This window comes from Bufo gargarizans, chromosome 2, assembly GCF_014858855.1.
Source record: "Bufo gargarizans isolate SCDJY-AF-19 chromosome 2, ASM1485885v1, whole genome shotgun sequence".
NCBI lineage: Eukaryota > Metazoa > Chordata > Amphibia > Anura > Bufonidae > Bufo > Bufo gargarizans.
This window is the reverse complement of record NC_058081.1, coordinates 471,690,435-471,703,186: the sequence shown is the minus strand read 5'-3', so window position 1 is coordinate 471,703,186 and position 12,752 is coordinate 471,690,435. Positions and strand designations below refer to the sequence as shown.

At 41.6% G+C, this 12,752-nt stretch overlaps 1 protein-coding gene across 3 annotated transcripts in view; it reads right to left on the bottom strand.

The window, feature by feature from the left end:
- Nucleotides 1-7,567: 7,567 nt before the first annotated feature.
- PARVB (parvin beta) overlaps nucleotides 7,568-12,752 on the bottom strand; it is a 53,724-nt gene continuing 48,539 nt past the window's right edge. For all 3 annotated transcript variants that reach the window (XM_044281084.1, XM_044281086.1, XM_044281085.1), the window contains exon 13: nucleotides 7,568-9,460. In XM_044281084.1, coding sequence (XP_044137019.1) covers nucleotides 9,384-9,460 — 77 coding nt within the window. In that variant the 3' untranslated portion in view covers nucleotides 7,568-9,383. The remainder of the gene's footprint in view (nucleotides 9,461-12,752) is intronic.

Here is a 12,752-nt window from a genome sequence, read left to right as displayed (position 1 = left end):
CATGAGCTGGAATACCTGTTCACAGGTGCCAGAAGGTGGTTGACTCCATGCAACACACATGTACAGCAGTTCTCAGAAACAGCGGTTATACAACTAAATATTAGTTAAGTGATTCAAAGGAAAGCAAAATCTTCAAACATTTTTAAGTTTATATAGTGAATGTTTGAGTTTGTAAAGAAGAATACTGATATTCACTTTTCTTCATTTTTTTTTAAGGAACAACACAAATTTGATATATTTTTCTTCATGTTTTGATTTGGAATAAAATGCGTAGTGTGCCCAATGCATTTGTGTGCATGGGAAAAAAAAACTTTTAGAAGGATTTTGAGCTTTATTCACTTTTCTAAACACACTGCTATTATTTTGAACACAACTGTACGTTAAACAGATGCCTCAGATTGATGCCATACTGTGAACCCAGCCTTACAGCCTTTACCTTTAATATGTTTATCTATCATTTTCTTTCTAATCTCCTGGGAACAACTCTCTCGTTAGCGTTCTTCGGTCCATGTTCAGTGTGGTACACACCATGATACCAAACAGCACAGTGACTACTTTTCACCCTTTAAATAGGCAGACTGAGTGATTACAAGTTTGAAGACACCTGTGATGCTAACAGGACACCTTAGTTTAAAAGTCCCTTTGGTCAAATGTTTTTCTGTCTTTTCTAGAGGTACCATCATTTTTGTCTAGGACAGTTTCATTAGTTGGTTTTATAAATTGTGCTGAACCACAATTCAAAAGCAATGTCTGGTTTTACATTTTTATATATTATTACTATTGTCAGTTTCCAGTTATTCCAGTGACCATTGTGGGTTTGTCGACACGTGTATATACAAACTCCATGCAGATACTGCCCTTGGTTGGACTCAAAACCACGACCTATTTACTGTGAGGTAAGAGAACTGGTCATCAACGCCTTCAGTGACTAAGAACAACTATCACTGCTTAAAGTGGATTTCCTTCCAAAAGTTGGTTATATATACCGTAAGTAAATCAGAAGTTAGAGCGGTAGCCAAAGTCTGATAACCATGTTTTATTTTCTAGCAGAGTAATTGGCGTTTTGGTCGTTTGTTGAGCTGGCCATCTTTGCCAAGGTTACAAAAGCCATGAGGTCTGCCATATTGGGTAGAAAGTTATGATAAGCGGTGGCATGCACCAATTATTTGTCATGTACACGTCTATTAACATCTCAGCCCTTAGAAGGAAAGGCTTTGTTGGGTTTTGTGTAAATTTAATTTGCTTTTGTATAAAACCATGAACAGCAGACATAGAAAACGTGCCATGTGTGGTGAGAAAATCTAAAATCCACCCTGGCTTCTGTATATTAAGTAACAGACCTAACAACTGAGGGATAAATGTGGCGAGCCACCGAAACATAGTGTGGCAGGTTGCTAGGCAACCAGAGAACAAACTAGGCCCAAAGCCCTGTAATAAACATCAGAGAATAGCAAATCACTTTCATGGGCTGCTTTATAAATAGCGATAAATATTTTTTTTTTCACAAAGCAGCAAACTACAGTATGTGAAAGACTGACTGAAGCCTGAAAAGTGCTTCTTGGTATTCGGCCATTTTGATGAGGCGAGAGAATGTTCTGTATCTTCCAGAACACAAATCAATGGCAGTTTTGCTGACTACATGGCGAGTCCTACGAAAACAAAATATTCTACTTTATCAAACTAGTACCTGGATATAAATACCGTATTTTTCATCCTAAAAGACAAAAAGTGGGGGGAAAAAGTCAGTACGTCTTTTGGGGCGAATACTAATGAGCGCTTTTATTATGGAAGTGCTCATTGGTACAGGAGGAGCAGGGAGCAGTGAATGCAGCACTCCCTGTGCTGGCTCTGTACTCACTGCTACCTGCTCTTCTCCTGCAGGGCTCTGCACACTATGCGCTGGTCACAGCACAGCGCAGCAGGAAGACCAGGAACAGTGCTGGATATCAGCAGCGGCCGGTGGGTAAGTTCATTTATTAATTTTTGTCTGCACTGAGGTCTGACTAAGGGGGGCTCTTACACACATTGGGGCTCTGATCTGAGGTCTGAATGGAGGTCATATTCACATTGAGGCTCTGATCTGAGGTCTAAATGGAGGTCATATTCACATTGGGGCTCTGATCTGAGGTCTAAATGGAGGTCATATTCACATTAGGGGTCTGATCTGAGGTCTGCCTGGGGGTCTTATTAACATTGGAGATCTGATCTGAGTTCTGCTCAACATTGGGGGGGGGGTGGTCTGATTGAGGCTCTGAGCTGAGGTCTGACGAAAAAAAAAAAATCTTATTTTTCTCCTCTAAAGCCTAGGTGCCTCTTATAGAGCTAAAAATATGGTACTTTTGTAATTGCATGTAAGTAAAAATGTATTTCAGCCGAGTTATTCAATAAAATGTAATCTATATAGTGCCATCTGCTGTTTGTTCCTTTTCTTATCTCTCTGTCCACCTCACTGGAGGTGGACACACATACAGTTCCGTCCTTCAACTGCCACCAGCCATATCTACTATTAGAAGCTGTGACAGGTACAAGGCAGCAGAAAGGACACACTCCTTGAGAAAGAACACGTCTCTTTATCTGCCAGCTTCAAGAGAATCTAGCAGAGTACTTGAAGCAATGAATGGAGAGATCTCTGCATCCATGTGAGGTAGAGGGCTGGTTCTAGTTCGAGTTCAGAAGGTCACAGTGAACATGGTCTCCCTCAAAGGCTGCTAGCAGTCACCAAAAGGAGGAATTCACTGCATATGCATTTACATTGCTCCTATTGACTTAAATGGCTGCTGTGAGCTGCCCCAACCTCTACTCCCACCCTACCACACACACACACGTGGCAGGAAGAATATTATTTGAAAGGTATAGCCATTACTGATTTCCGGTATTGCATTACTTTATAAAATACCCCCACTGTTAAAATGCCATTCTACTATACACCTACAAGGAATATGATTGATGACCTGCTTGAATGTAGATCCCCATTACATTTCTATGTACACATATTTGTAAATTTTTTGAAATGTTACTCGATATTTCTAATTTCCCTTTTCTTTTCTCTTTCCTGATTTCTTTTCCATTGTTATAATATATATTATGATACACAGCAGCCATTATATCATAAAGTCATTTATTATAATAATTTATAACCCCAATAAATAATTTTCAAAACTAAAAAAGGGTTGGCCAGGATTCAAGAGATTGGCCTAAGGACAGAAAACCCTATTACTTACCCATTCAACACCCCCACTTCTCTGGTGGTCCTTAGCGGTCCTGCCGAGATGGTATAATGTACAAAATTGCGATAGCCAATCACCGACCTTGCATGTATATCATGTAACCACTGAGGCCAGTACTTGGCTGCAGCAGTCACATGAATGATATATGTGACATCCTCACTGTAGAACCGGTGGGGACCACTAGGGCAGCAGGGAATTGAACAGGTAAGCAAGTTACATTCTTTAATACAATTCCCTCCTTAAAGGGAACCCCTCCCAAAACCATCCCAAGCCGCCAGCAGTGCGTTTCTGACGATGCCTTTCTTCCTGAAGGCAGATGCAGAAAAAGTACTGAAAACGTTGTTTTATCCCCTGCCTGGCGCGCTTCTTGTCACGGCTGAGGATGGGGAAAACCCTCAGCCGTGCGATGCCAGAAGATGTTATTGGCTGCTCGGCCAGGACGACAGAATTAGGGAGCAGGTCACCTCCTATCTCGTCCCTAACCTGACCCTGACTCCTAACCATATGAGCCAACCCTGATTGTGGGAGGGCTCATACACCGGAACCTAATAGTCCCTGCTAGCCCTCAGGGTGGCCCTGAACTAGGAGCAGGGTAAGACGACCTGTTCGTCCTAGGCACGGAGGAACAGGAATCTCACTGGCCAAGCTGCAAGGAAAAGGGGTACAAAAACAGACCTATGGATATGGCAGGTGAACTGCACTAGTTCCACCTACCTGCCACAGCCTTGCTGACTGGATCTCTGTGCTGACACGCTGATGTCCACACCATACTTAAATGGACACAGCCAACACACATACACACACAGGAACCCAGATCCATAGCCGCATTAAATAACAAAAGGAATACAACATCAACTGAACATATAAACATCTATGACCACAAGGGTGGCCCTCACTGGCAGATGAAAAATAAGAAGGAGGATGACTCCAGCTTACATAGCTGAAGTACCCCTCAGACTTCTGAATCACAGCAGAAGCAATATAGGCCCAAGTAGCCACACCCACACAGACACACCCAGTGTTCACACACACAGAAGGGAATTAACCCTTCTCACACCAGGGAAGGGAAGACAGCCACTTAAAGGAGAAAGTGCACACATAACTAAAACCCTGTGCACACCAGATATACAAAAGACACACCTAACAAAGATAGGTTGCCAGGTGCAACCGCATGCACATTGCAGCAAGCTGCCTAGCACCAGCTCAGGCTGCTAAACTGCGAAATAACTACATGTTGCCAGCGGCAACCACAAGTGAGGCAACATACTAGCGGCCCTCACCTGTGGTTGAACAACCAAACCAGACCGCAGGCAACAGCATGCGGATACAGGAGTCACGACCATGACCAGGGTCGTGACACTTCTCCACACATTATGGAAGTCAAGGAGGCAGCGGCCTCCTTGCTTCAAGTCGCGGTAACCGTGCCCCTTTCCCTGCCCCTTCGCTGTGACTGTCAGCCGGCTGTTCGACAAAGGCAGCCGAACTCTCGTGCATAAGCGCTGTCAGTCACAGCGAAGGGGCAGGGAAAGGGGCACGGTTACCGTGACTTGAAGCAAGGAGGCCGCTGCCCCTTTGACATCAAGCAGGTGTGGAGAAGCGCAACGGGCAGGGGATAAAACAAAGTTTTCAGTATTTTTGCTGCATCGGCCTTCAGGAAGAAAGGCATCATGAGAAACACACAGCTGGCTAAACGCAGGTACTGCTGGCGGCTTGGGATGGTTTGGGGAAGTGACAGGTTCCCTTTAATGATTTTTCTTTTTTGAGTGTTCATTTTTCTTCCCTATCTTCCTTGAGCCATAACTTTTTTATATTTCCATTCACATAGAAGTATGAGGGCTTATTTTTTGCGGGACAAGTTGTACTTTCTAATGCCACCATTAATTATGGCATACAATGTAGTGGGAAATGGAAAAAGCACAATTCCTCCACCGTTTTATGCGTTTTGTTCCCACAGCGTTCCGTTTGCAGAAAAATTGACCCATACCCTTCATGGGTCAGTATGATTACTACAATACCCCATATGTATAGGTTTTTATGTCTAAATAGTGTAAAAGTAAAATTGTAAAACTTTGAATTTTTTTTTTCTTTACAGCACCATATTCTGATCCCCATAAGTTTTTTTTTTATAGTTATATCTACTGAGCTGAGCATTTTTTGCAGAACAATCTGTAGTCTTTATGAATACAATTTTGGAGTGTGTGTGACTTTTTGATCACATTTTATTACATTTTTTGGGTCAGAGAAGCAATGAAAAAAAATTACAAATGTCGCGGTGATACCCATGATGTTTATATTTTTTTGTTATTTAGATATTTCAGGGTTTTTTATACTGAAAGGGGGATGATTTAAACTTTTATATTTACATTTTTTAGATATTTTTATTTATTTTTTTACTTTTTTGTAATGATTTTGAAGCTCGTATTTAAGCCTACAAAATCACATATTTTTTTTTCATTTTGAATAATCGTATTTTTTAAATGAATTTATTACTGTCTATTGCTTATTTCTAATGTTGGCCTGCCACCTGGTGGCCAAAATAAGAATTGCAGATTGAATGATCTTAGCAGATGGTGTTCACTCTTGCTTGTGTCACAATCGGGGCAATAGGAGTATCAAGACTATTACAAAGACAATAGATCTAGCAAAAGCAGATAGCTGATGGTTTCCATAAGGATTTTACAGTTGCAGGTAAAGCTTCAGGTAACCAATTATAGCTTATAACCGGAAGAAAAATGAACCATAAATTCTTATCTCAGAACATCATATTTTATTATATTTATCAACACAATTCCATTGAATAAATATATGGACGTTTATTACAAAAGGCAAAAAGAACCAACTTTGATATAAATAGCAAAACAGCAGTGAAAATAACGGTGGATCCACACAAAGAACAGAACCTGAGGCATTCTCTGTATGGGTTTTCACCAGGCACACAGGTTAATAAGTAGAACAGTATAGTTATACAGAACCCCATGGTTCTTTGGTATAAAAATCGCAAAACAGTGATCCTAATATAGGCAGTAACTCAAGTAATATTACAGCAAAAACCACATTCGTAGATATTATCAGAAAATAAATTCAAGCGTTATTTTTTTAACTCTATTGTTGGGTCTACTATTTTCCCTGAAATAGCGGCACTCTAAACCATGGGCCATGCTTGGAATTGCAGATCAGTCTCAAATTAGGCTCAGCTACAGTATCCGACACAGCCCACGGACCGGAGAGACGCTGTTTCTGTGGGGGGGGATTAGAGCCGTTTTTTGGAATCTAATGTATGATACAAGAAAACAGTAGTACATACAAAGTTATTTTCTGGCAAATTCTCACCATATCAAGTTATGTCTGGTATAATTGGGGGACAACCAATAGGACCACCCCCAACATCCCCAAAAATGGTTGTGCAGGATTAGAAAGCCGTGGCTGCATGGCACCGCAAGATGGCATGACTGTTAGGTCTCTTTATTACAGGTTTATTGGACTTTTTCCTGTTCAGCTACCGCTGCCATTTTTGCAAAAGTGAGAACAGGAAATTCAGCCATACTGGTAGTCAGTTTAGCAAAAATGGCTACCAAAACAATATAGAAAACGGAGATGAAGATGGAGCGCAAAATTTTGTTGCAATTTTTTTTACATTTCTGATAAAGAGGGACTTGTTTTTTACTGGTCTGTACCCACAAACAACCTTTTATAGTTAAAGGGGCGTTTCTAAAAGTTATCCCCTATCCACAGGATAGGGGATAACTATTAGATCTGTGTTGGTCCTACTGCTGGGACCCTCACCGATCACAATAACAGGTACCCCCCCTACCCCTCAGAACCCCACCCTCTTCCCAAAATGGTACAGCAGGGCCAGGCCGTTTAAGGAGAGACACACACGAGTAAGTTGAATGCGATAAACTCGCGGCGTGTGTCAGTGAGAAGTCCCGTTCTGGCTACCCCTCCTCTGACAGGATTGTACAGCATTATACAGATGTCTAATGATGTGTAACCCTGAGGGTCCTGGAATCTACTGAATTACACTGACATAATGCTGTCAGTGTAATACAGTACATTTCAGGACTCTCAGGGTTACAGAGCATTATAAATCACTATAATGCTGTGCGATCCTGTCAAAGGAGTGGAAGCCAGAATGGGAACTCTCACTGACACACGCCGCGAGTTTATCGCATTCAACTTACTCGTGTGTGTCTGGCCTAAACGTGATCACACCTGGCCCTGTCAATCAAAGTGCAGACAGCATGGCATTTGCAGAGAGAGCAGAGTCTCTAGGAGTAAAGGCAACGCCCCTGTTGCTCCTAGAGGCTTGTTTGCATATATAAAAGCATTTTTCTTAGCAGTGTGGGCACATATGAACTTGGGACCAACACAGATGCCTTCAGCTGCCAAGCGCACATGTAACAGGTCTGTTTCATAAGTACAAATCTCCTGACAGATGCCCATTAAAGGGAACCTGTCACGTCGAACATGGTTTTAATCTGCAGGCAGAAAAACCCTTGGGTGAACTAGGATCAAGGAGTTTTCTGAGATTTTTGAAAACCCCTTTAAATATATCATCACTCCATTCCCTGCAGCGAACATGTGTTGTACTTGACCACTGCAACCAAGCACTGGCATCAGCGGTTAGGTGCGAGAAACAGCACGTGACCACTGGGGCTAGTGATTGGCTGAAGTGGTCAAGTATAGGATGAAGGGAATATTGTCGCTGAAGGACCAGCAGGGACTGGTGCAGCTCTAGATTATAATATAGGCTGCACGTTAAGATCAGGAGAAGCCATGTAAAGTAATTACTAAGTATATTATTCTATATAATATCTAACAGTTATGTCTCTAACTGTAAGGTGCCATACATATCAATATATTAAATAGTGTAAGCTGCCATTGTTCATAAAGGTTTCCAGTTCTAGACGACGTTATGACCTCAGATTTGGATACAGCTACCTTCACGTGACAATACAATATGCCACAAAGAGGTATTCAGTCTAGTGGTGGGGGTGCGTGTACGTCATCAGAAAATAGTAATGCTGGAGATAGGGAAACCTTATGTGGCCTCATGAATTACTTAAAGTGACAATGATGAGGACTGGCAAAATACTAAAGTAGTCATAACCATTTTGGATGGCATTGTCCCATAATATCTATCTAGATAGATCTAGGTCGATCAATCAATATACATATACTGTATAGACATATATATTAGTTGTTTTATATTATTATTGTTATTACCCCTTACGTAAATCTGAAAGCAGAAAGTATCTTTGAAAAGGGTCTCCCAGGACTACTAAAATTATGGCCATCAATGCCAGATCGGTAAGGGTCAGACTCAGTGTCTTTTTCGATGTTTACCAGAGACAGCTCCATACTATTAGACCACCACCATTCTGATATTGATGGCTAACTATTTAATAGTCCTGGAAACCTCCTTTAAAATACAGATGTAATTACCCCCCCACCCGAGCTTAAAGTAGTGGCTTGTCACAATGAGGACACTAGCTTTCTCTCGACAAAGGAACGGAAATTTATGTCGGACAGAAGGACTCTTAATTATCCGCTGGCGTTACTAATCAGTATCAAGACAGTGGATCAATTATTCAGTAGCCGCAGACATTAATGTAACCTGAATGTCTCCACTGCTTTTAGCTCTCTTGTAATCCAAATTGTGCTGAATTCAAGCGGACCGCAAAAAAGGTGCAAACTTACAAGACACATCTATATCGAGCAGAGTTCCTTTACTGCTCACAAGATACTGCCCAACACTAACCGATCTGAGGAGCCTTGAGTCCCTCAGAGATGTCAGTCATTGATAAGGAGTAGTAGTCACAGCAGCCATTAAACTTCACGCATGTAGCTTAGGCAACCAGGACAACTACAGTTCCAAAGTTTTTTTATGTGACAAAACTTCAAAGACAAAAATAATAAAAATAATATATGTACAAAAAGTTTTTCTTAACTAAAAAAAAAAAAAAAGGAAAAAAAAAATTAGAAATTCTCTGGTTTAGGGCCCAAATTTGTGATTGACTATATAAATACAGAATGCGCCATTTGTAGTGAATCCAGTGAGGGAAAATTCATGGTGAAAAATTGAGACCCATTGACTTATAAAAAAAAAAAAAAAAAAACAAACAGACACAGAAGTGGCTTTTCTCTAGCGGTGTCTCATTCGAAGTTCTTGTACTTTGTAAACAGGTTGTACAACACCCTCATCGTGGACTTCAAATCCAGATTTACAATGTCTGCAAAAAAAAAAAAAAAAAGATTACTTTTTTTTATACTTAGGAGTTCACTTTAGACAACCTCTACATTTCAGATCACAAAGGGGGTCATGTATTATGGGAAGCACCTCACTTTTTGGCGTACTTTTGTTGCAGGTTTGGTTCCAAAGGGGATTTGCAGGCAAATCTGCGACTTTTCCCCGCTCACTCCCCTTTCCGAGGTGGCAGAAAAAGTGGGCAGGCCAGCTGGCCCATCTCATTCACCGTTTTGGCATGGAAAAACGGTCTTAAAAAGGGAGCTGGTGTAGTTTAGACCATGTCGCACGGCCAGCGGATCAAAGCACTAAACTTATGTAGAGGCTTGCACCTCTACACAACTTTGGCGCATCCACCGCCAGCGCAGGGGCATTAAGACCAGCATATACATCACTGGTCTTAATAAAATGACCCCAACAGTGTTTAAGCCCGTTCCGATCCCACTTAGTGATTGAAAGCCTTCCCTATATGACTGTGTATATAGAAATAGCTGACCACTGGACTCCAAAGCATATTAAAAGGGCTTTTACGAGATTTTGATACTGGTGATCTATCCTCGATGCCAAGCACTTCCTCTACATAATGTACGGCGCTGTGCTTAGTAAGAACGACAAAGGCCGTTGCCTTCTCAAATACCTGATCAGCGAAGGTCTTGGGTGTCGGACACCCACCGATCAGATACTGATGACCTATCCTGAGGATACGTCATCAGTATCAAAACCTCGGAAAACCCCTTTAAACTGAAGAGATTTAAATGACTAAAGTAAAAGTTACAAAAAAATGTATATACAAAAACAAACTATACCAAAAAACATCAATGGTTTCCTATGGGGAAAAAGGTGGTTAATTTATGAGGATCAGATTGAGCATGTCAGAACTTTTCCGATTGTGATGTAACTTTTTTGCTCTAGAGGAAAATATTTTATTCATTTGATGGTTATCAAATTTTTATACCCATTCGATGTATTAAATTATAAAAATAAAAAAATATATATACTTCTATTCTATATTAATATATATATTCATCTCTGTGACAGACGGCTCCAAGCCCAATGTCACCGGGGACTTGTTGACAAACTTATAGAGAGACAAGGTTACACCAGGAATAATTATGCAACCCTGACAACAGACTGAACCTATCAGATTTTTGCGTCGGTGCCTCTCGAGGGAAAACGGAAATGGAATTGTCAAGTTTTGCTGTGAAGAGCAAAGTCCATTATCACATTGATTTATAATCCTCGCCACCTCAGGGCAATGTTGAAAATCAGAATAATAACCCCAATTTAAAGAGTAATTTTATTCCAAGGCATGAAGACACAACAGGGACGGAATACTGACAGATACCAAGATGGGGATTCTAGTCTTGCAAATGATCTGCAGCAAATTACTAAAGATCAAATCCAACAGTCAGACGTCAAGCTGTATGGAGAGGTTTCCTTTTAATATAAGATAATGAAATTCGAAAAAGGGATCCCCCCCATGATGGATGCATAGTGTATGTCAATCTCTGTCTATCAAAGCTGGAACCAGCCCTGTACAAGGATCCAGAGAGGTCTCCATTCATTTCTCCAATTGTTTTGATAGGATGGTCTTCAGGATGACCGCTCAGGAGGGGGTGTCCTTTCTGCTACAGCTCTCTCCCTGTAACTGTCACAGCTTTAAATAGTAGGTAGGGCTGCTGGCAGTGGAAGGATGGAACTGAGCATGTGCGACCACTTCAGAAGGTGGACATGCACATTACTATACAGATTAAATACCAGGGGCGCTATGTAGTGTAGTATAGAGAAGATCTCCCAATTACAGCATTTTTTGTAGCAGAAAGTAAATGACAAAAGCAACTAGTTTTTCATGCTGAATATTTAAATAGGATTTCATAGTGGTACAAACCCTTTAAGTATTCTCCTGGTGTAACCGGAAAAGTAAAGAGAAGTTGGCCAAAGCAACCAATCAAGTTACTGCTTTTATTACTTCAAGGGCATTTGAAAAATAAGAGCTGGAATCTGATTGGTAGCTATGGGCAACCGCATCATTTTCATGTGGCATGAAACTCTTATTTAGAGGGGAAATCCACCTAAGGGTTCATACACCCCACCATGGCTTTGGTCCGCATTTTTTGCGGGTCAGATGCGGACCCATTTACTTCAATGGGCTGCAAAAGATGCAGACAGCACACCACGTGCTGTCTGCATCCGTATGTCCGGTATACAAAATTGAGGTTTTGGCAGCACTACTGATCCCAGTTTTGGGAAAGACATTAGAAGTACCTTTATAGGTGGTGGTGCACGCAGGTGGGGATCCTGGCCAAAGGTCCCAGCGTCTCAATATAATATAATGATCCGCAACACTCGCCAGTGTAGAAAATGAAGATGGTGGTTTATTCACAAAAACGGCATAGTTATAGCGACGTTTTGACCGTCTCCGGTCTTTATTAAGCAGATAAAGACTGGAGACGGTCGAAACGTCGCTATAACTATGCAGTTTTTGTGGGGGAAAAAACACCATCTTCATTTTCTACACTGGCGAGTGTTGCGGATCATTATATTATATTGAGACTGCTGGGACCTTTGGCCAGGATCCCCACCTGCGTGCACCACCACCTATAAAGGTACTTCTAAGGTCTTTCCCGAAACTGGGATCAGTAGTGCTGATATTATTATGGACAAAGCCAGGACAGTTCTATAGAGGGCAGGACTCACCCTTTCGCAAAATGTAGAACACAACCGGACTGCCAAAACGGCAACAGCCGTATGCATAAGCCTTAACTGTGACTTGTAACATGCTAGAAGACGAGGGACTAGAAGGCACTTTCCACATTGGGGATATATGTCAGCACTATTTCCCCATATAGGCTCTACTACAGTGGTATATGTCACCCATAGGGACCCACTGTAAACAGTATATATCCTGCATGGTATGGTATAGTCTACTGCAAGATTTCATACAGTGAAAAAAAGGGTGCAAAGTATGTGGCGCAATGTGGTCCCTCTACTGCATAAGCCAGACCTGTGGGGTTTATGGATGCATTCAAAATGGGCACCGGAAGCTTTACTAATGTGGAATGCAGTGCAACGATGAAATGTGAACATAGCCTTAGCCAGAACCTGAAAGATGCCCAAACAGAAAGGGCTGCTATGGCATCCATAGAGAATTACTGCCCCGGGGTGTAGCAGCAGTCACATGTGGGCCCTGGTGCCTGACGGGGGATTGGAATGTGGTAGTTGGAGGCCGTATTACAGCATTGCATTGGGGCTCAGGAGCTTCATATTATGCCCCCTCC